The sequence below is a fragment of the Ursus americanus genome, chromosome 22 (assembly GCF_024610735.1).
Source record: "Ursus americanus isolate L20-20 chromosome 22, mUrsAme1.1.p, whole genome shotgun sequence".
Lineage (NCBI taxonomy): Eukaryota > Metazoa > Chordata > Mammalia > Carnivora > Ursidae > Ursus > Ursus americanus.
In genome coordinates this window covers 1,225,748-1,251,033 of record NC_142148.1, presented here as the reverse complement: position 1 = coordinate 1,251,033, position 25,286 = coordinate 1,225,748, and the positions used below count along the sequence as shown (strand labels likewise).

The 25,286-nt window shown below is 58.8% G+C and overlaps 2 protein-coding genes across 5 annotated transcripts in view; one reads left to right on the top strand and one right to left on the bottom strand.

Annotated features, from left to right (window-relative positions):
- Positions 1-12,830, top strand: part of COL9A3 (collagen type IX alpha 3 chain) — a 17,069-nt gene extending 4,239 nt beyond the window's left edge. The window contains exons 7-32 of the mRNA XM_045795435.1: positions 16-39; positions 273-326; positions 653-706; positions 1,058-1,099; positions 2,150-2,206; positions 2,579-2,632; positions 3,152-3,205; positions 3,496-3,549; positions 3,794-3,847; positions 4,255-4,308; positions 4,944-4,997; positions 5,721-5,774; positions 5,873-5,926; positions 6,081-6,125; positions 6,226-6,279; positions 6,369-6,422; positions 6,935-6,988; positions 7,109-7,180; positions 8,237-8,272; positions 8,722-8,766; positions 9,482-9,514; positions 9,642-9,788; positions 9,901-9,955; positions 10,394-10,576; positions 11,652-11,729; positions 12,640-12,830. Coding sequence (XP_045651391.1) covers positions 16-39; positions 273-326; positions 653-706; positions 1,058-1,099; positions 2,150-2,206; positions 2,579-2,632; positions 3,152-3,205; positions 3,496-3,549; positions 3,794-3,847; positions 4,255-4,308; positions 4,944-4,997; positions 5,721-5,774; positions 5,873-5,926; positions 6,081-6,125; positions 6,226-6,279; positions 6,369-6,422; positions 6,935-6,988; positions 7,109-7,180; positions 8,237-8,272; positions 8,722-8,766; positions 9,482-9,514; positions 9,642-9,788; positions 9,901-9,955; positions 10,394-10,576; positions 11,652-11,729; positions 12,640-12,830 — 1,710 coding nt within the window. The remainder of the gene's footprint in view (positions 1-15; positions 40-272; positions 327-652; positions 707-1,057; positions 1,100-2,149; positions 2,207-2,578; positions 2,633-3,151; positions 3,206-3,495; positions 3,550-3,793; positions 3,848-4,254; positions 4,309-4,943; positions 4,998-5,720; positions 5,775-5,872; positions 5,927-6,080; positions 6,126-6,225; positions 6,280-6,368; positions 6,423-6,934; positions 6,989-7,108; positions 7,181-8,236; positions 8,273-8,721; positions 8,767-9,481; positions 9,515-9,641; positions 9,789-9,900; positions 9,956-10,393; positions 10,577-11,651; positions 11,730-12,639) is intronic.
- Positions 9,171-25,286, bottom strand: TCFL5 (transcription factor like 5). Of its 4 annotated transcripts, none has more exons than XM_087853440.1 (8): positions 24,538-25,286; positions 23,391-23,577; positions 22,972-23,134; positions 21,167-21,413; positions 19,033-19,174; positions 18,305-18,483; positions 12,621-14,207; positions 9,171-11,935 (listed from the first exon to the last, which is right to left on the bottom strand). In XM_087853440.1, exons 1-6 carry the CDS (start codon positions 25,209-25,211, stop codon positions 18,430-18,432), a joined length of 1,467 nt encoding a protein of 488 aa, XP_087709566.1. In that variant the 5' UTR covers positions 25,212-25,286; the 3' UTR covers positions 9,171-11,935; positions 12,621-14,207; positions 18,305-18,429. The 4 variants fall into 4 exon arrangements, with proteins under 4 accessions (XP_087709566.1, XP_087709565.1, XP_087709564.1 ...); XM_087853439.1 differs by lacking the exon at positions 18,305-18,483 and having other exon boundaries at positions 12,621-12,826; positions 13,988-14,207; XM_087853438.1 differs by lacking the exon at positions 18,305-18,483.

Here is a 25,286-nt window from a genome sequence, read left to right as displayed (position 1 = left end):
TGCTTGGCATTACAGGGCAAAGGCCTCCCCGGACCCCCCGTGAGTACTGACCACCCTTGTGTCCCCCACCCCAGCATGCCCACCACACTCAGAGCCAGGCTGGCCGCCAGGTCCCAAACCGGGGTGAGGGTGGGCCTCCTCAGGGGTATCTACCTGACCGACTGCCGGGTTCCTGTCCCTTCAGAGGGGGCAGACCAGGGCTGTGTGGGGGTCCTCAGAGCTCTGTGGGTACAGACCCTCGTGTCTCACTTCCTTACCCCCCCCCCGCCCAGGGAGAGGCAGGAGAGAGTGGCGTCCCAGGTGGAGTGGGCCTCCGGGGCCCCCCGGTGAGTGGCTGCCGCAACCTTCCCCCACTGCTCAGAGCAGGAGCCCTCCCTGTCAGGACACCCCCAATCCAACCACCAAGGCCTTTGCCCACCTTGTCTACTTCCCCCTCCTCCCCCCCTTTCCTTTCTTTGTGGTCTTGATAGGAGCCCTGACTGACCTTCAGGGACAAGGACAGACTAGGCCTTGGGATCCACCGTGGACACTAGCACAAGGCCAGGGTGGGGGAGGCAGGCAGAGCGGGGCGTCCCCATAAGGGCACAGGGAGGGAGGCTTCTCTCTGGAAGGACCTGGTCACCTCCAGCTAACAACGTAATCTGCCCCCCAGGGACCCTCCGGACTACCAGGCCTCCCTGGCCCCCCGGGACCTCCTGGACCCCCCGTGAGTACTGGGCAGGGGGCCCCAGAGCTTCTCGGGGGGAGTGCCAGGCATGGTGGGCTTGACTCTCCTGTGCCCCGGGGCCCCCAGCCCCGAATCCACGCCCGTGAGGACTCCCGTCCTCTTCCCAGACGTGCGAGCAGCCCAGGGCTGCGGCCGGGTCAGCTGGCGTGTGGATGGGCGGGGCTCGGGCCCAGTGGCCACTCCACCCCAAAGGCAGCTGCTCTCTGTCCTTGTTGGTGCCCAGCACCGGCCACTGCAGGGAGGCAGGGCCTGAGCCCCCGGCAGGCCTGTAGGGGTGGGCGGCAGGGAGGGAGGGGAGGGCACCGTCAGAGTCAGCTGTCTGTGTTCCAGGGTCACCCCGGGGTCCTCCCTGAAGGCGCCACTGACCTTCAGGTAGGCGCTCGCGGCCATGTGTTGGGGGGCTAGGGTGGGGCCCTCGGGGGCCCGTGAAGAGCGCGGCCCGTCCCCCACCTGCAGGAGGGCAGGGGTGGGGTGGTGCGGGTGCTGCCAGCTCTGGGCACAGCCTCCCTGCGCCCTGGCCACGCAGCAGCACGGATCTGAGCTGAGCGAGATCGCATTGTAAACCCGCCAGCCCCTCCGTGGTGCGGCCACGTTCTGAGTGCTCGGCCACGTGTGGCCAGTGTCTGCGGCCCTGAGTGGCACCGACACAGTGTCTCCCCAGCACAGAAGGCTCTGGACTAGTGCCTGGGACTCACTTCTCTGCTCGTCTTTGAGCTTTGTCAGTCCTGGACACACAGGAGCAGCGTCGGGGGTCCCCCGGTCTTCCTCTGCCGTGTGCAGCCGTTCCCGGAAGGGTCAGCGTCCGGCTGGCGTGCAGAGGTCTTGTGCTTCCGAAGGACGCCAGCCCCACCCCCTGTCCAGAGTGCTTGACCAGTTGGTGTCGCAGAGGGAGGGTTTAGGGATCTTCCAGAATCAGGAGAACAGCCAGGCCCCTGGCAATGGCCAGGCAGGAGCAGCGAGGGCGGAGATCGATGGCGCTGCCTCTGTGCCAGATTACTGTGGAATGATCTAGAAAACCCAGAGCCATCCCTGGGCATGGAGCATCCCGTCCGAGCCTGCGGGACACCTGTCCAGACACATCTGTGCACGGAGGAGAGGCCCAGCCTGAAATCTGCCGCAGGCAACACAGCACTCAGGCCCCTTTCTGGAGCCAGCAGCCACCACTGCTAAATGTCCGCTGAGAAAGGGGAGCCAGGTCTGAGCAGGGGGCCGTGGGAGTCCAGGCAGCCGAGGGCTGGCTCTGTGCAGCACCTCCCAACACCCCACAGCCACGTGGAATGAGGCCTAGGGGTCCCGGGAGGCCCTGGTGCGGCCTGAGGTCCCCCTCGCTCAGCGCAACGGCCCATCTCTGGGCCCCTGGGTGCAGAACTCTGTCAGGTGCCGGGCTGTCTGCAGGGCTCTGACCACTCTGTTTTCCAACAGTGCCCGGCCATCTGCCCCCCAGGTCCTCCCGGCCCCCCAGGAATGCCAGGGTTCAAGGTGAGCAGCGGCCACAGGGTGACTGAGACCCGAGCCCACCTCCACACCCCACAGGAGGAAACAGCCTGGTCCAACGTGGGTGTCGAGATCTAGAGGGGAGGTGGGGGGGGGGGACACAGGGTCCAGAAAGTCTGCCCTGGTTTTTGCAAGAAGAAAGGAGGGCTGACTTCCGGCCCAGCCTGGGGGCCACACTCTGTCCCCATCCCCCATTCCACAGTGGTAACTGCTGGGCACTGGTGTGGCCACCAGGACGGGGAGGCCCTGCCCCTCTTGACCAGGCCTCAGTTTACCCACCTGGGCGGATGGCCACGCAGGCCTCTGTCTGGGCCGCTGGGGGTGGGCTGTGACTCGTTGCCCCCCACTGGTTTTCAGGGGCCCACCGGCTACAAAGGGGAGCAAGGAGAGGTCGGAAAGGACGGCGAGAAGGTGAACGCGGGCCCTGGGGGTGGTGGCAGGGAGGGAAGGGCACTTGGCTTGGGGGGTCGGCTGGGACCCTACGGGTGGTGGGTGAGGGAGTGCGGGCTGCATCTGGGATGCGCTGTGCACGCTGGTCAGAGCCAGGTGATCTGGGGCAGGGTCTGCCCACCTGCCTGGTCTCACGTGAAGTTCCCTGAGCTCAGACGCCCCCGCCCCCATGGCTGGAGAAGTGTCTCCTGGAGGCCCCCCACCCGCCCCCTGTGGCCTCTGCCCGTGGAGGGTGGGTTCAGGTGAGGCTGGGTACATCTCTAGCTGGTGAGGTCACCACATGGGCGGCAGAAGGGCCCCTGCCAGCCAGCCAGAGGTGTCTGGGAAAGGCTGGGGGCCCCACTGTCTGGAGGAAGGCCAGGACCCCTGAGCCGCAGAGGCTCAGCTGTGAATAGGGCGACGGCCCCCACGGCATGGGCTTGGAGAGGGGCTGCGAGAGCTTGGGCTGACCCAGTTCATACCCCTTTACCTCCATTGCAGGGTGATCCTGGCCCCCCTGGGCCCGCGGGCATCCCAGGCACTGTGGGGCTGCAGGTGAGGAGGGGTAGGGGCTGGACAGGGGTGAGGAGGTGGGATCGGAGCCCCTTGGACTACGTAGGGCTGCAGGGGATGGTTCACCAGGTACCCACGCAGGGAACCAGGCCGGGTTCTGCCTCTGCCGGGCTGCAAGTCCCAGGGCCTCGGACCCCTCCCCCTCCCCCTCCCAGGCCTGGCCTGAGGTCAGGAGCTTCTAGGAAGACCATAGGGCTCCCAGGGGCCTGTGCAGTCCCGAGGGGGGTGGGGGCAGGCTGCTGGCCCAGGCCTTTCCAGCTCTCTCCTCACAGGGGCCTCGGGGACTTCGAGGCCTGCCAGGGCCGGCTGGACCCCCAGGGGATCGGGTAAGTTGGCCACCCCCACATCAGCCCAGGCTGCTGTAGAAGGCCACCCCCAGGTGGGGCGGGGCTTGTGGGGAGCTGGAGAGGAGGCCCTGGAAACTGGGGGAGGAGGGAGGGTTTGGGACCACTGGGTGGCCAGTGGGGAGGGGCTGCTGGAGGCAGGATCACTCTGGATGGAGCCAGGTCCTCTGAGGGAAGCTGGCCGGGCTTCAGATGAGAGGCCCAGGTCCCCCCTTCTCCTTCACAGGGTCCCATTGGATTCCGAGGACCACCAGGGATCCCAGGAGCCCCCGGGAAAGTGGTACGTGTGCACCCGGGGGTGGAGGGCAGCTTCGTGCGGGCTTAGGCTCTCCGTCCCCTTCCCCCTCCTCCTCCTCCTCACTCAGCTGCCTCCCCCAGTGCCACGGGCTGCGCTGTGCTGGCCCTTCCGGGGGCTGAGTCCTCTCGCGGTCATGTACCCCTGGGCACACCTGGGGGGGAGTTGAGTTTACCAGAAGACCCTGTTCTTGGTGGGACATTGGTCCTCTTCTCTCTGGACACGCGTGACGTGTGGTCGGCGCCCTCTGGCCTCTGTGACCCTCAGCAGCACCCATCCTGCTGCCTCCGGCCACTTCCAGCACCAAGCCTGGCCATCTCCCCTCAGTCCCGCTCTCCCACCTTCTCAGGTTGTTAACTTTTTGTACCACCACCCCCCCGCCATCCTTTTAGGGTGACAGAGGCGAGAGGGGCCCAGAGGGTTTCCGCGGCCCCAAGGGTGACCTTGTAAGTAAGAGAACCTTGCTTCTCTGGGTCCTTCCTCCAAAGAATCTGATCTAGAGGGTGGGGTAGGACACCCAGATGGCACGTGCCAGGGGTGGGGGGCCTGCCCTTTCCTGGGGGGTGCGTCACTGGACAGCAGCTGGGCCTGGCCTGTGAGGGTCCCGGGCAGCTCTCCTGGGGCGCTATGGAGCTCGTGTCCGGTGGCTGACACCCTGGGCCGTGCTGGACCCTGGGCCGTGCTGGACCTTGGGCCAGGGTTGCCCGGCTGTGAAAAGGGATAGCAGAGAAAATGTCTCTCGGGTTGAGTGAGTGAACATAAGCTGAGAGATGATCAAACAACGAGGTGACTGTCCCCAAGCCGGCGTTTGTCCGCGGTCGCCTTCACAGTGGCCTCGTCGTCCCCTGGACTGAGCCCAGAGGTCAGGCATGCACGGGCGGTTGCAGGGTGCTAAGCGAGGTCCCAGGCCGACAAGCCTTTCCCCTGCTACCGGGATGGGCTAACGCAGCTGTCCCCCAACCCTGAGCACGCACCCGGCGTCCACCGTCCCCGGCCCGCGCCTGCCTGGGAGCGAGGGGCATCCTCGGGGAGGAGCGCTCCTCAAGGTCCCCCCAGATGCAGCGGCTTGTGTTTCTTTCAGGGCAGACCTGGTCCCAAAGGAGTCCCTGGGCTAGCGGGGCCGGGCGGAGAGCCGGTGAGTTCCCACGGCTGCCACGGTGCTGGGCAAAGCCTGGTGGCCCTGTGAGAGTGGCCCTTGCTGCCCCTGATGGCTTCTGCCATCCGCAACTATCCCCCCACCCTGGAGAATCCCTCTCCTTCAACTGCGGGGCAGCCCCTGGCCAGCCTGTGGCCCTCCGTCGGCCCCCTGAACCTTCACAGCGCCTGGGGCCACGCGTTCCACACACAGATGGAGGGTCTTGAGTTCCTCTGCCTTCCAGGGGCCAGAAGGGTCCTGAGGGTCCGGGGCTCCTGTGCCCCTTCATCCCATGCTCAGTCCGTCCCCACACTCCCTCCCGACCCCTCCTGACTCCTCCCGACCCACCCCTTGAGGACGGGCCCCACTGGGCTCCTGTGGGCAGGCAGGACGAAGGGAGGGCACGTGAGGGAGGCCGTGTGCTCTCATGCCGGCCCCCAAGCCTGCTCCCTCGCCTGCGACCCAGGCCACGGGGAGATTCCCTGCAGGGACGTGGGGTGGGAGACGCATGGTCCGCTGGGCCCTCCACAGCGTCCTCGGCCCTGGCCGTGTGCCAGTGGCCATCCGCTGCGGAGTCTGAGGGCAGCCCAGGTCACCCTGCGGCCGCTGAGCCGTGCGACCACAGATACCCCGGGCAGCCCGGGGTCGACGGACACGGCGCAGGGACTGGGGAGGAAGGGGTAACGAGGGGCACGCCAGGCCTCACGCCGTTCCCGTCCCCAGGGTATGCCGGGCAAGGACGGCCGGGATGGTGTTCCGGGACTCGACGGTGAGAAGGTTGGTGTTGGGCCAGTAGCCTGCTGGGGGGCGGGGGGAGGGGGGCTGCGGCGTTCAGCCTCCTGGGCCTCAGCAGCCTGTCCCCCAATCTCCCGCAGGGAGAGGCTGGTCGCAACGGCGCCCCAGGAGAGAAGGGTCCCAACGGGCTGCCGGTGAGAGCACGGGCTTCCTTCGCTGTTCCCGGGATGGGGGTCACCTCCCCTGGGTCCCCCCCGGGTCCCTGAGTGGGGGCTTGCATGGGGGGAGGGGTCCTCTCTGGGTGTGCTCTACCGCGGGCTCAGCAGCCCTGACCTCTGACTTGTGCAGGGCCTCCCGGGACGAGCAGGGTCCAAGGGCGAGAAGGGAGAACTGGTACGTGGCTTCTTTATCCTGGTTGGGGGGGGTCAGGGGCAGTGCCCGGGCCTGGACGGAAGGGCCGTGTGGGCACTCACGGCTCTCTCGTCCTGTGCAGGGCCAAGCTGGAGAGCTGGGGGAGGCTGGCCCCTCAGGAGAGCCTGGCATCCCAGTAAGTGTCCCCAACTTCCCGCCCCCGGCCCCCCCGCCCCCCCCCTCTACGACCCCCGCTGACACCCGCGCTCCCCTTTCCCCATGCAGGGAGATGTTGGCGTGCCTGGGGAGCGTGGAGAGGCTGGCCACCGGGGCTCGGCGGTAAGTGAGGGGTGCAGTGTGGCCCAGGGGAAGGGCATGGAGGCATCACCATGAGACCGCGGTTCTGTGCGGGCTGGGGAGGCATTTTGGCTGCATCCGTGGGCTGACCCCATGAAAGCCGAAAGATGGTGAGGGCCAGGCCCAGCTGGTCCGAGCTTGAGACTTCCGTGCCGAGGGACTAAGTCACCACACCTGGCCGAGGACAGCAGCCCGGCCTCGGGCTCCAGCAGGTGCCGCGGGAGCTGCCCACACCTCCCATCCCCTCCACAGATGGACAGACGGATCATGAGGACACGGGGCTCCGGGCAGCCCTGGATGTGGGCGCCTGGCTCCCAAGACCGAGACCAGGGATCTGAGGGCAAGCCTGACTTCTACAGCCCCAGCTGCCCCCCACCAGCGCCCCCGCCCCCATCCCCAGCCCCTGGGCGTGTTGGCTGGGGACCGGCTCCTGGGTTTGCGCAGACTCCCCGGGGGAAGCAGGGTGGGACTCACTCCTTCCTCTTCTCTTTCAGGGGGCTCTGGGCCCACAAGGCCCTCCTGGAGCCCCTGGCATCCGAGGCTTCCAGGTGGGTGAGGTTTGGGGTCAGGGATTAAGTCCAGCGAGCCCAGGGGGGCCTGCCGGGCAGGGGCTGGGGTTCCCGCTGGGCTCCTTTGTGGGTGCTGACGGGCTGGGTCCTTGTCTGTAGGGCCAGAAGGGCAGCATGGGTGACCCTGGCCTGCCAGGCCCCCAGGGCCTCCGAGGTGGCACAGGTGACCGGGTGAGTGGCTGTCTCAGCTGGGGGGTCCCCCCCCCCCACGCTGCAGTTTGCCTTCCCGGGGACCCACAGGGTGGACCGCCCACTGCTGGCGGCCTGCAGTCAGGTGCTCCGGGCTCCGCGGGGGCTTGTGGAGCCGAGGGGAGGGCCAGCGGCTTCATCTGTCCGGCTTTAAATGCGTGTGACAACCACGGCTCTAAGCACCGCTAACTCTCACCGCTTCTAACTTTCCTGATGGTCTCGTGACAGTTGGTAGCTTCACTGTGGGGTCCCTGTCGTCCGGGAACAGTCGGGGCAGCACGGAGCCCTGCTCAGACGGCCGTGCTTGCCGCCAGACTTCACTGCAGAGGGGGAGACCCAGGAGCCGCCGGCCCAGACCTCCCTTCCTCCTGGGGGAGGGGGTGGTGGGGAGGGGGGGGCACGCAAACCACCGGGTGATGGCTGGGACCCTGGGCCCTTCATTAGCCTCCAGGCAGGAAACCCAGGCAGGAACTCGCCAACAATGCCGGGGCCTCAGAGAGCGTGACAAGGCCCCTGGGGGCTGTGCCTGCAGGGGTGGTTCCTCAATTCCCCACCGCTATGCCAAGCCTGGCCTCCAGCTTCGTTGCGGGGAGGCCGCAACTCTGCCCCTTGGGCAAGTTCTCATTCCTGCTATTTGAGCAAATGGACAATTTTTATTTTCCGGGTGATCCTAGCCGCTCCCAGACATGTCCCTGGTCTCACAATCCGCTGGGAAGGTGACGAATAAGAGGTCTGGCTCTTTGACTCAGCAGTTCCACGCGGGGAATGACCGGCGCACAGCCCTGGTATTAGGAGCGATACCAGATTTGAAGAGGCCTGTCAAACAGTCGCGGCACCCCAGGCGGTGCAATGCTCTGGAGCCCCTAAGACAACAGTTCTTTAGGAAGATTCCAGGAACGGGGGGCCTGTGCAGGACGCTGCTATGGACGGTGCACCTGGGCACGGTCTGCTCTCCGTGGCCCCCTGTGCTCCGTAGCTTGGTGTGGGCCACCTCAGGGATCCCCAAACTCCCTCTAACGCTGACCTTCTCTGTGCCAGGGCCCGGGAGGAGCCGCCGGCCTTAAGGGAGACCAGGTGAGCGAGTGCCCAGGGGTCAGGTCCCTTCTTGCATTTCTCTCCCTCCTTCATTGCCCGCTCTCCCTCACGCCCTCTGAGCAGAGGGGACCGCTCTGGACACCCAGCCCCACTTCACGGGGAAGTGTGTTTGCACGGACCTTCTGGGAATGGGACCTTGTGGGGGGGAGGAGTCTGGGCCCCAGGCCTGTTTGTAGAAGGCGCATTCTCTCAGGAAAGTCGTGGGGGCTGGGCCCGTGACCTCCGGTGGCCTCAGGCCCTCTTTGTATTGGTCGAGGACCTAGAACAATCTACAGCCCCCTGAGATTCTGCTTGGCAAGAAAGGCTTAGTGTGTCCAGCCAGTGGGTCAGCCAGCGTCCCCACCCTGGGCTTGGGGCTCGGGGCGCCCAAGCTTTGAGAACAGCTCGAGGAGGGGTCAGCTCTCTGACCTTGGGACCTGTTGTTTCAGGGAGCTGCAGGTTCCGATGGCATTCCTGGGGACAAAGGAGAGCTGGTGAGTGGGATTAAGTCAGCCTCACTTTTACCAACTAGTCCCGTTCAGGAGAGGAGGCAGTCAGTCTGCAGGTCCGGGAAGCGTGGGAGGCCCCAGGGAGGCCGAGGCTTGGGCCGGGGGCCCGGTGACCGTAGCCAAGACAGTCTCAGGGCTGCGTGTGTGCACGTGCACGGTTTCTTCTGGCGAATTCCTGGACAACCTTGACCAGCAGGACCCCGGCCTCCCGTCCCCGTTAATCTGATGGGGGCGGCAGTGGCTGCCAGTTGGGGAGCCCCTCTGGCTGCGGCTCTGCGCTCCACTGCGTGGCCCGTGTGCCATGTGGCTGGGACCAAGTCCCTGTCTACGTGCAGCTGGGAAGCTTCCTGAGGACACAGCTGGGGAAGGGGACTGTAGGCACAGAGACGTTCAGATGTTCGTGATTTATTAGAATAACGAGGAAGACAGGGAACAAAGTAAACACGTGTAACATGCTGCGCGGCTACTGAAAACACGTTGGGAAAGTCGGTCACAAAAACCTCCATGCACAGAACACAGTCCCAGCGGGGTAAAAACCGTACCCGGGAGAGTGGACGGCAGTCGCCACTCGACGTCCTGAAGCAGTCAGAGGGTGGCTTCGTGGCTGTTTCACACCCTCCCCAACTCCCCCCGTGCCAGCCCGGCTCTTTGGAAGCAAATGCCACCAGCTAACAGCGTGTGAACAACTGCTCTCTTGCAGGGTCCCGGTGGTCCAGTCGGACCCAAAGGAGAGGTAAGTGGCCGGCAGCCATTCCAACGACAAAGTCCAAAGGAGACACCAGGCCGGCCTGCGAGGGGGGGGGGGCAGCGGCTGCTGGGCACTGCTTGCCTCCAACCCACCTTGTCCTGTTTTCCTCTAGTCTGGCAGTCGAGGGGAGCTGGGCCCGAAGGGCATCCAGGGTCCCAACGGCACCAGCGGCGTCGAGGGCCTCCCAGGCCCGCCCGGCCCCATGGGCTTCCCGGGAGTACAAGGCGTGCCTGGCATCACCGGGAAACCTGGAGTCCCGGTACGTCTTTCCCTCTGTTGAGGGCAGTGTTCGTTGGCATCGGTCACTTTTCCGAGACGGATGGCAGGGCGGGGGCACCCAGTCTGCTGACGGACTTACGGGGTGATTTCAGGGCCGAGAAGCCAGTGAGCAGCACATCAGGGAGCTGTGCGGAGGGATGCTCAGTGGTGAGTGCCCTCCACCCCAGCACGGCTTGGGCCGCCTGCACCCCGGCCTGCTCCACCTCTTCCCCACCCAGAGGGTCCAGTCTCCATCTGCACTGGGGGGCTCCCTCCCCCCAGGCTTCAACACGGGGGGGGACCCAGTGGGGGTTCTCGATGTCTGTGAAACCGTCAGCAGGGACCGAGACCTGCGCCCTTCCAGCCTCTATGGACCGTGTGGCCATCTCTTGGCCACTTTGATTCACAGGATTTGTAAGGAGCTCCCCTAAAATGAGCGCCTGCTCTTAGGCCTGTGACAACCTCCTTGGTACATGGGAGAAATGCAGCGGTCCCTCAGTTCCGGGCCCTGAAGCGAGTTGGAGGCGGCTCGATCTTTTCCGCTTCGCACGGAGCACTTTTGCGAATCCTCCTCGAATAAATGCTTGCATCTTTGTTTTCCCAAAGAACAAATTGCACAGTTAGCTGCTCACCTGAGGAAGCCTTTAGCGCCCGGATCCGCAGGTCGGCCTGGTCCAGCTGGGCCCCCAGGCCCCCCGGGCCCCCCGGGCTCCATCGGCCACCCCGGTGCCCGAGGGCCCCCTGGATACCGTGGTCCCACCGGAGAGCTGGGAGACCCAGGGCCCAGAGGTGAGTCGGCCGCCCGCGTCCCCCGTGCAGCTCAGTTAACACCTTCGTCACCCCACGGGCACCACAGACACCGTCAGAACAGCATTTGGGGGCGGAGGGGTAGACAAAATGTGCGGGATGAACAAACGGGAGCCCGTTTACACGTCACAGCATGTGCCTTCAGAAACACTGACATACGCGAACATTTCTGTTGCAAAAATTCTATAAAACTCCCTTGTAAGCACGGTTAAGTATAATTAAGAAACCAGACGACCTCACGGGTGCGTCCTGTTGCTGACGCCAGGCGCTGGCCCGTCCGGGTCCCTACCGAGCCGGCGGCAGCGGGTTGCTCGGGCCCACAGACGGGCCACGTGGCTAACACAGCTGTGAACTGGCCGCCGAGCTTTTCCAAAACGGCCTTTAACACCCACTTCTGTGTGAGTTCGCACCGCGTCCCGCCCGCACCGCGCCGGCCGGCCTCCTGGCCCCAACTCCGGAGTGAAGGGCAGGACTCCAGTCCGCGCCCACTTACTGATCGAATAAGTCTATTTGTGAAAAACAGTGTAAGACAACGTTTCTGAGGGAAACTTCGCTCTGTGACCTCCTCTCCTCAGTGAGGCGGAGCTTCCACACTTCAAATCCGGCTCTCCCAGGAGGAGCGGAGCCGCTGCACTTATTTTTAAGAAACTTCAAGGCTGAACAATTTCAGCCCTGGAGACAAACACGTCCTCCCAGACGCGGTGTCGGCCCCGAGTTGACGGTCAGCCGGCCTCACGTGGCCTTGGAGCTCTGAGCGTCTCCGGCGCCAGCACGGGGCGCGGGGGCTTGCTGTCTTCCAACGGCAGACCCAGCGGGTTTCTTCAAGTAGGGATCTGAAGGTTGAAAGTACAATTCACAACTAGCCTCCATCACTGTCACCGGTTCCGGTGCTCGTGCTACTTTTCGGAGAGTGTTTTGCTTCAGGAGAAAGCTTGCCATGTGGGTGCCCTGCCCGTCCCAGGGCCGGTCACACGCTGGCGGGGGGCTCATGCCATCGCACCAGCGGTCCCTCCTCCAACCCCAGCTGGGTCCTCATGTGTCTGGTACTTTCCAACAGGGGCTCCGGGAGACAGAGGAGACAAAGGCTCGGCGGGCGCGGGTCTGGACGGACCGGACGGAGACCAGGGGCTGCAAGGTAGGTGCCTGTCACGGGCAGCGTTCTCATCGGGCACCTTTCCCAACACGTTGTGACTTGACCCCGTGCTGTGTCTGGGTGGTGAACATGTGTCATGAAGTCCCTCTTGGCCAAGTCCTCTCAGATGGTCAGGAACCGTCTGAATGACCTTGTACAAGTTTGCGCAGTAACGGATTCCCGAGATCTATCCACGTAGATTCAGTTATCTATTCGGTGAAAGCGGTCTAGCGTCTAGGTCAGTTACACTCCAACAGAATCCCCTCTGAATCGGCCCACGTGCATCCCGAATGTTTAGCATCCGACACAAATGCTTTGTGGAGATGGGAGCAGCCCCCCGCCCCCATGGTCCATCCCGGGCCAGCCCTCGCAGAACATACAAGCGGCAGCTCGCACAGCCTTCCCGCGCCCCCACAGCATGGGAGGAGTGGAGGCCACACTCCAGTCCTCTCCACATGCCCAGAAACCCTCTCCTCCTCTCCCGGCCCTCGAGGCTGCACCCACACTCCGGCCCCTCCTCAGCTGACCTACTCTGCCTCCGCCTGCTCCGGGGCCCATCCCCGAGGTGGGGGCCCTCCGGGGCGCATGTGCAGGCCATGCCCACAATCACCTCTGTCCCCGCTCACCAAGTGACTCCAGCCCCCCCCACCGGCTCACAGGGCTCCTCCCGCCCTCTTCCCTCGGCTCCCATCAGCTCTGCTCAGGTCCAAGCCGCCACACTTGGGACAGGCCCCGGGCCTCCACACCCTCTCCCCCCTCGTCCTCTGCCCTTGCCCTTCTCCCCACATGGTCTCTCTTCCCCTGGGCCCTTCCAGAGTGCGGAATAAGCCCCCTACACAGAAGGGCAGGGGGTGGCAGGCCGAATGGATGTTCTATTCTTACGTCTACACTCACCTTCCCGCTCCATCTCAAGGACCGCAAGGCGTGCCAGGCGTTAGCAAAGACGGCCACGATGGGGCCCACGGCGAGCCCGGACCTCCAGGTGATCCTGGCCTCCCTGGTGCTGTCGGTGCTCAGGGGACCCCCGGCATCTGTGACACCTCGGCCTGCCAAGGAGCCGTGATGGGAGGCGGCGGGGAAAAATCAGGTTCTAGAAGCTCCTAAAACATAACCGAAGGAGGTGAGAAGGTGGTGCCGACGCCAGCAGGGAGCTCTGGAAGGACGCCAGGAGTCGGCAGCGCGCTGTGGGGGAGGGGACAGCATGGCATCCGTGACGGCCCTCGCAGCCCTCCTGGCCTGCCCCTCGTGTCCTCAAGCAGCTGACCAGACACGTGGTCCCTGAGAGCGTCCTTCATCGAGCTGTTGTCCAGTGTTGTCTCTATGCGCATTTACAAGGGTCCGTCAGCGGTCGCATTGTCCCTCAGACACAGGCCCCGTGTGCGCCAACTAGACCCCCCCGTCTCAGAGGGGTGCAGGGCGCACGTATGCAAACTCGTGTGTGATTCCACGAGGCCTAAAATAGCAACCTGTTTACACAGCACTTGTGTAAGGACTAAGAGTCACAGTGAGACGGCAGATGAACCGCAGACACCCCGGTCTAACAAATAAAGGGTTTCACGTACGGTACCCCCCACATGGTCTAGTCTGATTTACCTGCTTCTTCTGTGTACAAACTTTGGACTGTCTCCAATTAGCAGTATTTATTGAAGGTGACTCTGTATTGCAAGAAAGTCTACTGCTATGACCCTGTTGTGATAAATAAGGCCACTCGTGTGAAAACCTCAGTTCCAAACACTACAGTTTATTACACAGAAAGTAATGACTCTCAATATGAAAATGAGGGCATTGAAGGAATCCACTGTGACAATATCTCATTCATGGACAAAAGTGGCTTCAAAGGGAGTCTCTGGAAAATGTCCAGCAGCAAGGCTGGACACGGACCACATTTCACAACGCGGTCCCAAGTCAGCACAGGGGGAGGGAGAAACAAAGGAGTAAAATTTCCAAACTACTTCTAATTAAGAACAATTTAACTTGTTCCAATTGCTAAGCGGGCATATTTAAAATGTAAATAAAATAAGTAAAAAGCAGTGCACCTTGGAAGACTAAGGAAATTACGAAGGATGTTAATTTTTGAAGTTATCATGTTAAGAAAACATGATGGAATCAGGCAGATAATTGAAATTTTCTTGCTAATTGTCAACATGTCTTCATCCCCAAATGGTCTAAGAGGACACGAATGGCTAAGTATTTTGTTCTAGACAAACATCTTTACAAACGTGCTATAACGTCCCCACTAGAGGCCCCCCAACTGGACTCACGTCCCCCAGAGCCAGACCGCCGGGGCTCTGGGGCTGCACGGACGCTCGGGGCCCCGGGCAGCAGCCGCCACCGCCGGGAGCTAGCGGTCCCTTCCGGTCACTTGACATCCATGGCCGGGCTGCTCTGTAGGCTCTCCTGCGCGGGACGCGCCGCCAAGGAGTCCGGTCTGGTCAACTTGAGCCTTCGGCCAGTTTTACCGCAAAACACACTCTCAAATTCCTGAAGTTGAGAAACAACCATTAATGTTCTGAATTTACGGACTTGAAAACTATCTTAAAAATACAAAAGGCTGGGGACGCCTGGCTGGCTCAGTCAGTGGAGGCAAGCAGCTCTTAATCTCGGGTCGTGAGTTCGAGCCCCGCAATGGGCATAGAGGTTACTTAAAATGAATAAATAAAATTAAAAATACACCAAAGGTTGAAATTATGAGCCAAACTACTTCAAGATACATAAAGGTGTCACCCACAAACTCATGTCACCTCTCGTAAGGGGGTGTTGTGATAAAAACAGGGATTCAAACATTTTTCTCAGAGAGTCACATTTACATGTACCGTTAATTTTCCAATAGACTCCCATAATGCCTGTCCACGTTATAAAGCCTTCTTTATTTAAAAACAAGCAGCCACACTCACATTTTTTAACGTAGTAAAATACGCATACGACTTTACCATTTTCACGTGTGTTTGCTGGGCCGCATTCCGCCCACGCACACTGTGCCATAGCATCGCTACCATCCGTCTCCAGAACTTTCCATCGCCCCACAGACACCGTGCCCATCACGTACCCCACGCACACTGGTGAGTGCTCCATGGCAGGCCTGGTGTCAGGGGCCGGCTCTGGAAGGCTGAAAGCTGGCTCCCGCGGAGCCCTGTCGACCGCGGCCCTTGCTCATGCTTTCTGCCTTTCGGAACTTTGACAAGCCCCGGCTTTCACGGCGGGGTCACACTGGCTGGTCCTGAGCATACGGGGCAGCCCCGAGATCACAGAAGGAGAAGGAAAGTGCAAGCAGATGGCCTGATCTCATCAGCCTCTGGGAACAAAGATCAGGGGTCTGCAAATGCACAAGGTGGGAAACCCTAAAGGACAGGGGCTTCCATCTCTTCCATAAGGACAGGGAAGAGAGGAGGGGCCATCGTGGACTCAAAGGTGTTTGCGAGCTACCAACGTTGGGCTGGATGGCATTTGGACCCTGATTCAAGGAAGTCAGCTGTACAGAGACTGCGGTGAGCCCATCGGGGCATCTGGATGCGGTGGTGCTTTTCAACCACACTTCTATTTTTAAAGATGCCCTTGTCCGTGAAACCGAGAGATCTCTGGAACGCTTTAAAACATCCACTGAGGGTGGCAGGATGGGGTACTGCCCAAGGCCAAGCTACAGGACTACAGGAGCTCAGTGTTCTCTTCTCCCCACGTCTGTGCATGGATACACTTCCAAATTTTTTTGTTTTTTAAAGCATAGCATTCTTTTTTTTTTTTTAAAGATTTTATTTATTTATTCGACAGAGATAGAGACAGCCATCGAGAGAGGGAACACAAGCAGGGGGAGTGGGAGAGGAAGAAGCAGGCTCATAGCAGAGGAGCCTGATGTGGGGCTCGATCCCATAACACCGGGAGTAAGACGCTTAACTGCTGTGCCACCCAGGCGCCCCTGTTTTTTAAAGCTTAGCATTCTTAACAATTAAATTTACGTTTACAGATTTTCTATTATGGTAAAAAGTCTGTAACATGAAGTCTTCCATTTTAGCCACTCCGAGTGGTTTTACCCGGTGGCATTAACTACCTTCACAACGCTGTGTGATCAGCATGATTTCTGACTTGGCGTCGCCCCACACGGACACTCTGTCCCCAGGAAACACTGACTCTCGCCCTCCCCCAGCACCCACCCACCATCCTGCTTTCTGTCCCTACGAATCAGACGACTCCAGGGACCCACAGAGGACGCGCACAGCAGCCGGCCTTCCGTGAGTGGCGTCCTTCACTCAGAATAGGGTCCGCGGGTGCACCCGCGCTGTGGCAGGAGCCCGATTGCTTCCTTTCCATGGCTGAGCCACATCCCGCTGTCTGTGCACACGCTGTGCTCATCCACTCGCCTGCCGAGGGGCACTTGGGGGCCTTCACGTCCTGGCCGCTGGGACTAGCGCTGCTGTGGACATTCACATACAAGTGTCCACCTGGGTCCCTGCCCGCAAGTACAACTGCTGGGTCATCTGGCAATTCTAACGTCTTGAAATCTGTCCCCCGATTTCCCACGGCAGCTGCACGGTGTTCCACTCCAACCTGCTATTCCGTCTGTCTGTACCAGCTACGCCTACGGGGTGTGAAGGGCGTGGCCACGTGGTTTGGATTTGCATCTCCCTGACGACTGACTGGCGATGTCAAGCGTCTGCTCACAGACCTGTTGGCCATTTGTTTATCTTCTTTGGAAAAAGATATTCAAATTCCGTGTTTGAATGGTGTTGTCTTCCTGTTGCTGGGCTGTAGCGGGTTTATACTGGACTCAGGTCCAGAAAGGGAAGCAGAGCTACTGCGCTGGGCTAGGTAAGCCCTGGACGGCCTGGAACGGCTGAAGCACACTACCTGTCCACCTGCCAAGTGGCGTCTGACCAAGGCCACCTGCCGCTGGTACTGCTACCGCACTCAGGAGCTATACCTGCACGTATCCCTAACTTTCTTCCCAAACTTCAAAGGCTTTTAAGGGTCTTGATGCACTTTAAGATGAGCCACATTTTGACGATTGCCTATATCCTGACACCCAAAGGCCCAAATATAAAATATTTGCCTATATTTGAGAAAGTAGAATTTACCTTTGGGAATAATTACATAGTAGTCACAAAGAAGGAAACAGTCATTTCTGACATAAGGAAGTACTCCAGAGACTTCCTGAACAACACGCACAGAACGAGGTGAGCGCCGGGTGTCCCCCTTTGCTGTGAGCACTTCCGCCAGCAACGGGGGAGCGCGGTGTGGGCTGGGTTCTCCCGGGGCCCCCGCACCTCCTTCGCGGGGCCAGACGCAAGCCGGCAGCCACCGTCCTACTCTCCACCGGCAGCTGTTTCCACGAAACCTCAGGGGGATGACAGAGTTTCAAGGGAGTTTTACCACGAATCAGAACAGCTTGAGATGATGTCTGGCCAAAGCTGATATTCACATTCGGTTGGTAAATATGAGAATGCGAAATATAAAAGGTGTCTCTTTTGGGTCACCTGGCTGGCTCAGTGGGAAGAGCATGTGACTCGTGACCTTGGGGTCAGGAGTTTGAGCCCCACCCTGGGTGTGGAGACGACGTAAGTAAAAATAAACTTAAAAAAAGAAAGCGAATTTCTTAATAGGAAAGAGGCTCCAATCACACGTCAAGGAGCCGTGCCAGGAAGCTGTGAAGACAACAGGCGACGGGCGCACCTGGTGAGGCTGACCCACCTGAGCAAACGCTCAGGGAACTGGCCGTGCCTCTCAGAGCGGGTCTGCCAGACAACAGAGGAGAGGAAGAGTCTGGGGGTTTTTTTCTATTTTTTTTTTAAAGAAAATTTTTAAAAATTAATTTGGGGCGGGGAGAGCGTTGAGAAAGCACAAGCAGGGCCAGAGCCAGAGGGAGAAGCAGACTCCCCGCTGAGCAGAGAGACCCAATGCGGGACTCGATCCCAGAACCCCAGGGTCATGACCTGAGCTGAAGGCAGACGCTTCACCGCTGAGCCACCCCGGTGCCCTGAGAGGAAGAGTCTGAATCGCCATTAATGATCTCAACCTAAGAAACACAGAATTCACCAAACGGAGGATACACATTCTTTCCAAATAAATACAGAACTTTTAAAAACTGACCACAGAAGAGGTCACAACGGAAGTCTCTGCAAACTCTCAAAAACTGTTTCCTTATACAGACCGTATTCGTTGATGACAACGTAACTAAAAAATGTGAAAAACAAACCAAAAGCTTTTAAACTCAAGATGTCAGAAAGAACAAAACTTTTAAAAAATAAAGAAGGTAAGCTTTTAGAATATACAAGGAAATTACAACAGAAAAACACACTACCACTGACTCCACTTGCCCCGCAAAAGCCAACAGAGCAGAACAGCTCACGCAGCGTGAATGCCACGTGGAGACAGGAGGGGACACAGAAACACAGCCCACAGCTCCTGGCCCCACCGCGATCTACACACAGGAGGCTCTTTTTAAAACACGTCCACGTGTACACGCCAACCTCGGCTCAGTCCCTGACAGATGCCGCAGCCACAGCAGCGGCCACACGACGGCTTCGACCAGGAGCAGAACCGGGCGCGCTGGGCTTGCCTCACCTCACCAAGGCCTCGTTGGCACTCACCCTGACCACCAGCATGCTGAGCCCAGTGCCTGGAGCCGGGGTCCCCCTAGGGCAGAGCCCTGAAGCCAATGCTGCGAACGCCTCCGTCCTTCCGAGCGGCCAAGGGAGGGGCGGCTGGACTCGACTCACACCACGCGTTCGGTCCTACCGGGAGCCGCGCTCACTCGCTGCCATTGTCCCTGGGACCGAACAGACAGGGTCAAGGCAGCGCTGGCTGCACTGAAGAGCCAGGAGCTTGGGCCCCAGGCCCCCAAGCCACCCCCGGTCACCCAGCCCATGGAAGAGTCTCTCTTCCCCGCCTTCCGAATGCATCTGAAGTCCAGACTGTTTAACGTTATTTGCCTCTCTCTCCCTTCTGAACTAGTTTCGCTTCATCCCTTCACAAAGTTTTCAGAGGGTAAAAAACATACATCTTACAGGTCTCTGAAAGCCCTTCAAGCCCCATACAATCCACTGCATACAGCAAGTGCTCAATCTGTTATCAGACAACTGATACTTCAGTCACTTAAACTCTGTATGTCAGTGAACCAACGCAGGCTGTAATTATTACTTCGATGAACGATGAGTTACAACATTAATGCACGGAGTTTTGTTCACAGTGAACTCAGTATCTGACATTGGATTCCAGGAATCAAAGGACAGTCAGGGGTATCTTAGGGAACAAAGAATAAATAACATCACTGACAAGTTTTTAAAATTCTGAAAATCTACCTGCCCTGAATACTGACCTTTTTAAGAGAATCTCCATGTCTTTCCTGAATGTACTTCAGGAACGCCGTGGTCCACTGCAGGGTGGTCGCCTTATCCGTCTCCGCGTTGCAGAACGGGACTAAGAGATTCAACTCATCGCAGCAAATGCGGATTCTGCGCCTGCAGTCAAAATCCAAAGTAATCACGCTGAGAAACAGAAGCAGTACTGCCGCTCCTGGCCCGCACCGGTGCTTGGGGCCGCGCTTCGCCGGGACGGTCCTGCGCACGGGACAGGAGCACGGGCCAGGTTCAAGTCTCTAGACCAAGGACGGGGCCAAACCCCCGAACCTGAAAGCAAAACTGTGTGTGTGCTTCTTCTGGGCAGACTGTTCTTCACTTAACAGTTATTACCCTGCTCTCCATGTGCCAAGGAACTCACCCACAGCTAAGAGTCACAGCTTTGACCTCCAGGGGGCCCTGGTTCAAAAAAGGATCACAGACTACCAGCATGCTAATACCCTGAAACCCAGTCTTTTCAGAGTTTTGTGTTTTGTTTTGTTTTTTTTCCAGAAAGAACTTAAATTACAAGTTGGGTCTTAAGATTAGACTTTGTTCATCCTCGCAGATGACATTCTACGTCATGCCGAGTTCTACAGAAGCCAACACGGAGCAGCTGACCCAGCACGACCCTTGCTGCCCACCTTCCCAAGTGCACGCGTGGGAGCTGACGTAGTGATCTCGTAAGGCAAACACGACAGCTGGCACCTCTCCGCAGCCCGTGCAGGAGACAGCTCTACTTCACAGACGAGGAACGGAGATAAGAGGTAGTGACCGCGCAGTGTGTTACCCTAGGGAATGGCAGGGTGCCAACCTACGGGGTAAGGGTTCTCCCACGGTGGATACTCGGTAAACGTCGATGAAATGTCAGAGTAGGAAAGCTGTCCTTCGTAGTTCAGAGACGTCCTTTACTTCGAGCGTGTGCGTGTGTAGGGGTAGGTGTGAATGACGGCTGGTGGGCTAGCTAGCTCTAACACATCCGTTAAAGAGTAATAAATTGCCTCAACACTGGAGCCTCAGAGTTGAATATTTGCCTGCCCCGTGCTACAGATAGGAAACTGGGGGGCGCCTGGGTGGCTCAGTCGTTAAGCGTCTGCCTTCGGCTCAGGGCGTGATCCCAGGGTCCTGGGATCAAGCCCCGCATCGGGCTCCCTGCTCCACTATGAGCCTGCTTCTTCCTCTCCCACTCCCCCGCTTGTGTTCCCTCTCTCGCTGTCATGCTCTGTCAAATAAACAAATAAATAAAATCTTAAAAAAAAAAAAAAAAGAAAGAAAGAAAAGAAACTGGGACCAAGTACCCCATAAATGACTAATTATGTTAATTATGTTAGGGAAACATCAGGTAAAAACCCAGCTGTAATACGGAAAAATTAACCACCTTTTGGTTCTATGTAAAATCTAAATAAATTCTAAATAAAATCTGCAGATAAAATGACCTAAATAAGCCCCTTTCTTCCCCACCATTCTTAAAATAACCAGGCAGTGCTGGGTGCCCTGGCGTGCAGCCCGGCTCACAAGGCTGGCCCCGACGGCCTCTGGGAGCTACGATCTCGGGAGGGCTCCCAGTACCATTAGTGAGGTGCCCAAATGTGCCTAAAATGTTTGTACAAACGATACGGTTCATGCTGAGCACTGGCTCTCCTTCTGGGGGCCCGGGGTTGAGCGGCTCACCGGGTAGGGAATGCCCCTGTGACCCGCCCGCCAGTAAAATCTTGGGGCACTGAGTCTCTCACGAGCGTTGCCCGCTGGCAATTTCACCCGTCTCAGGACCCCGTGCTGTGGGAGCGGAGTGCATCTGGGGGTGCCCTGGGGGGGACACCTGGGAGCTCGCCTCTGGCTCCCCGGACTTCTCCCCAGGCACTTCCGCTAAGTTTGCTGTGTCCTTTCTCTGTAATCAGTCAAAGCCGGAAGTCTTCCTAATGAATCATGAAACCCGGGGGTGGTCCTGGGGACCCTGCTCCACCTAGCAAAACAAAGTCAGCTTTTACTCTGGCCAACTTTTCTCCACTTTGAACACATTTTGAAATAACTAAACTATTGTTTCATGAATAACTTGCCTGTTATTGCTAGTGACTATAGTAAACTTGCGTGTCGACGAGCAATCACACGCATTACCTTCTATCTCTTTCCATGCGGTTGTGCCTCTCCCTACGCTGCGACCTTCCTCCCTGGGGCCCGCTCTGGGTCTGCTCCCCAAGGTTTGCCTGCGAGGACTCCGCGGGCGGCCAAGCGCCCTGTGTGGCGGTCGAGCCTTCGCCCACGTTCTGAATCTCTCCAAGGGCTCTTCGTTCTACATTTGTGTCCAGCTGACGTATTCTACTCCGATTCCTCTTATTTATGGCTTGCTTACATAGCGCTTCTTCTTTGCAAAAGAAGAAAAAAGTGGTATTTTAATTTTTTATTTTACTTAACTTGTCCCCATTAATGCTGAATGTTATTTTGTGGCATTTTTCAACCCAGAACAGACACATGAATGGGCAAAGAGTGCCCAGAACAGAACAGGAAGAGCTGTACTCGTGACAAGAACTGGGACAAGCCATGAGCACAAAGCTCCAAGCTCCAAACCACAAAACTGAACATAAATCTGTTACTAAGTTAAAACACTCTGAGTATTATGGGATCAGGAGACCTTTGTCAGAAGTCCCTTCTCCATCAACAGGTGTTAGCTGCCATCTATGAAGAGAGAAACCAAGAGGTTGTTCGATTTTTCTGATGTTCAGAATGGAAAAAACAAACTTTCTCCCAAAGATTTTCTTTTATACAATTACTCTAACGTGACAGCAGGTACTCGACCTCTGAAGAGGACAAAACCTAAGTGCCTCAGGGTTCCATGTGCCCTCCGCTGACACGAGACACTGCCCCCGGAAGGAGGAAGCACACACAGCTCTTATTTATGCTGGAGAAACACGGCAATTTCCACCACATCGAGAACAGCCGGCGCCTAACCATCATGTGTGCTGACGTGCATTCCCAAGACGCCAAACGAAACCAAAGTCTCTGTGGACAAAGGGTCCCTATGCACAAGGTTCACAATGGGACCTGCAAGGAAGACGTGGCGGGAATTCACAGCGTGGGGAACGTTTTGTTCCTGAAGCGCAGGAGTCGGCCCACGGTTTACTTTACTAGCAACCTTCCGCGCTGCAAACAGTAGCGCGAACTTCTGCATAAAAAGTCCTAACAGGAGAACGACCCACTGCCCGGGAGAGCGCAGCACTCCAACCCCACCCTGCCCACATCAGCTCTGGAAAAGCTAGGCGTTATTCTGTCGGGCTAAGTCGAAAAATAATTTGTTTGCAGGGAGAGAGGGATTGAGAGCTCACTCTCAAGGTGAGCAGTTTGCCTTCAGCAGTTTCTTTACTTCTAAAACTTTCTGAATCACCTTATGGCCTCTTGCTCCCAACTCAATCCTTTGCCCATCTGCAGACTGTCTCCTAAAGCTTTTAGCAGATTTCAGACTCCTGCCTCACTCACGAAATATAAAATAAGAAACAAAAAAACAACTATTAAGTGCTTTCAGCAACTTGAAGGAAACTGAAAATTTACGCAAGTCTATCACTTTTCCGTTTATGGAGATTACAAGAAACAGCAGCCCCCAAACTCAATGATTCCATACTAAGTATAAATATGATGTCTGAGGGCTCCTGGGTGGTTCGGTGGGTTAAGCGGCCAACTCCCGATTTTGGCTCAGGTCATGAGATTGATCCCCTCAGTGGGCTCTGTGCTCAGCATGGAGTCTGCCTGATTTTCTCTCTCCCTCTGCCCCTCCCCCTGCTTGTGTGCTCGCGCTCTCTCAAATAAATGGATAAATCTTAAAAAAAAAAAAAAAAAAAAAACGCTTCATATTTATATTTGGCCTCTCTCCCTCCCCACCCATGGCCAAGATGCCAGCAGGGCAGTGCTCCCTCCACTTTATGGCTTACCTCCTACTTTAATCCAAACCTGCTCAGGCAAAGCTTTGTTTCTACTGCCCAAAGTCTGTTTAGTGGATTCAATTTCCTGCTGGTAACAGAAAGAAAATGCTCTAGGCAATCCAATGTCCTGATGCTTGGCAGCTTCGAGTATAGAACATGGGTTACCAGAACCCTGGAAAACATGAAGCAACAGGAAGTTTATCAGCACGCACACAAATCAAATGCACTCGAAACGGAGTCACGGCAAAGGTGTTCATGCAATCTCAGTAACTCTACGTACACTGAGGATTTTAAGACATTCCCAAACCACAAAAACGCTCTTGATCTTAAAGACGATTAAGCTCAATGAAAGAACAAATCCTTCAGACCTAAAGAAGGTAAAATCCATTTAATACAAAAGAGCAGCACCTGACGAGTTCCTCCCTTACCTGCGTCTGTGAGAGGCTTGAACCCCCGGCAGCAGAGCAAGCATTCGCCGTGAACAGAGGGCACGTAAATTGTAAAGCGGTGGCGGCTGCCGCGGTTTTATTTTTCACCAACGTTGTGCATTTGTTTTGTTGCTGATGAAGAGGGACGTTCATGAATTCGGAAGGATGTCGGATAAGCGTTACCAAGCTGCCAAGACAAAGGAGACCCGGAGACACGTGAAGACCGTGTGGCAGGCAAGTGTGCCGTTAACGCTTTTATCAGCATCCCGCTCTCCTGGTTAGCACCAGGACTTCTGGACAGCTCAGATTGGGCAGGATGAGCCCCCCTCCTCGTGGAGACTTCCACAGAACCGTGATCAACCAGCGCTGCAGGGGACAAGCTCAAACTTCTTTCTCAAAGAGGACCAAGGGGCCGGAGGTCACCTGATACCAATATCTGTCGCTCTTTTTTTTTTTTTTTTTTGCCATTCTCCAAAATCTGATGACTAGGGGCAAAATGGGGAAAACCACAGGGTGGGGAGGCATAGAAAGCTGAGGAGCCCCCCAGCACAGAGGCTACCCCTCTTCAGTAGTTCTGACAGGCTGGCATCCTGGTGGCAGGGTGAAGCTGCGTTCTGTCATCAGGACACGTTCCTTCCACCAAGGCTCATCCATGTGTCACCCCTAACCTGAGTCAACGTGGGGGGGAACAGGCCTCTTCTGACATTTAGGCGGATAATGTGGTGCAAAAGCTTTGGTCCTCAGAACCATCTGTACACTTATCTCAACTGAGCTCTCGTCCACGTGCAGACCGAATACACACCACACAAGGGCAGGCTTCGCGGTATGCACTCAGGACTCAAAGAGCATTTGCTCATCAGCACCTGCGCAGACCACAACACCTTTCAAGTCCGCCCCATACCCAACAGGGTCTGCTCCCTGTGAAGATGCCAGCCAGGGAAGGCTGGTGGCTTTCTCCACAGATGACTTCACCTACACCCAGACCCACCTGGGCCTAATCCCTATTAAAACACAAGCTGTAGTAAGGCTGGTGGCCTCGGCATCGGACGGCCTCGTGTGCACACAAACCCGGCGGGCCTGCTCCCTGCGCACCCGCGCCCTCCCCGCGCCAGGCCACCCCGGAGGGTGGCGAGGGAGGGACACCCACTTGTTGAGCGCCACGCCGGCCTCGGGGGGCTCAGCGCCGCGCGGGGCGGGCGGCGGCTCGGCAGGGATGCTGTTGAAGCGGTCCTCCAGGCGGACGCGCACGGCCGACTTGGCCCGCGCCTCAGGCGCGCCCTCCGCGTTCTCCTTGCAGCCGCCGTCGGGCGCCTTGGGCCGCGGCGCGCCCGGACCGGGGCCGTCGGCGCCCGGCGTCTTCTCGGCGGGGGCGGGGGCGGCGGCGGGGGCGCCCGCCTCGCTCAGCAGCATCATGCGCAGCTCCTGGAAGTCGACGTGGCCCAGGCAGGGCGCTGCGCCCGCGAAGCCGCCGTCGGCCAGAGCGGGCGGGCACAGCACCGGGTACACGGGCGCCGCGCCCCCCGCCGCCGCCGCCGCCGCGCCCCCCGCCGCCGCGAAGCCGCCCGCCGCCGCCGCGCCCGGCGCCGCCGCCGCCAGGAAGGCCGAGCTGAGGCGCGCGTCGAGCTCGCCGTCGGCCGCCGCCGCCTCCATGTGCGAGTAGAGGATGTGCTGCAGCTGCGTGTACTCCACCTCCGTCATCTCCACCAGGCTCAGGTCGGTGGTCGTGAAGCTCAGCCCCGCCTCGCCCGGCGCCGCGTCCGCGCCCTCGGGGCCCGCCGGCCCGCCCGCCTGCGGCGGCTCCCGCGGCCCGGGGCCCGACATGCCGGAGCCAACGGCGGGGCGCGCGGCGGGGCCGGCGGGCACCGGGCCGGCGCGGCCTCGCCGGGCGACGTTGGG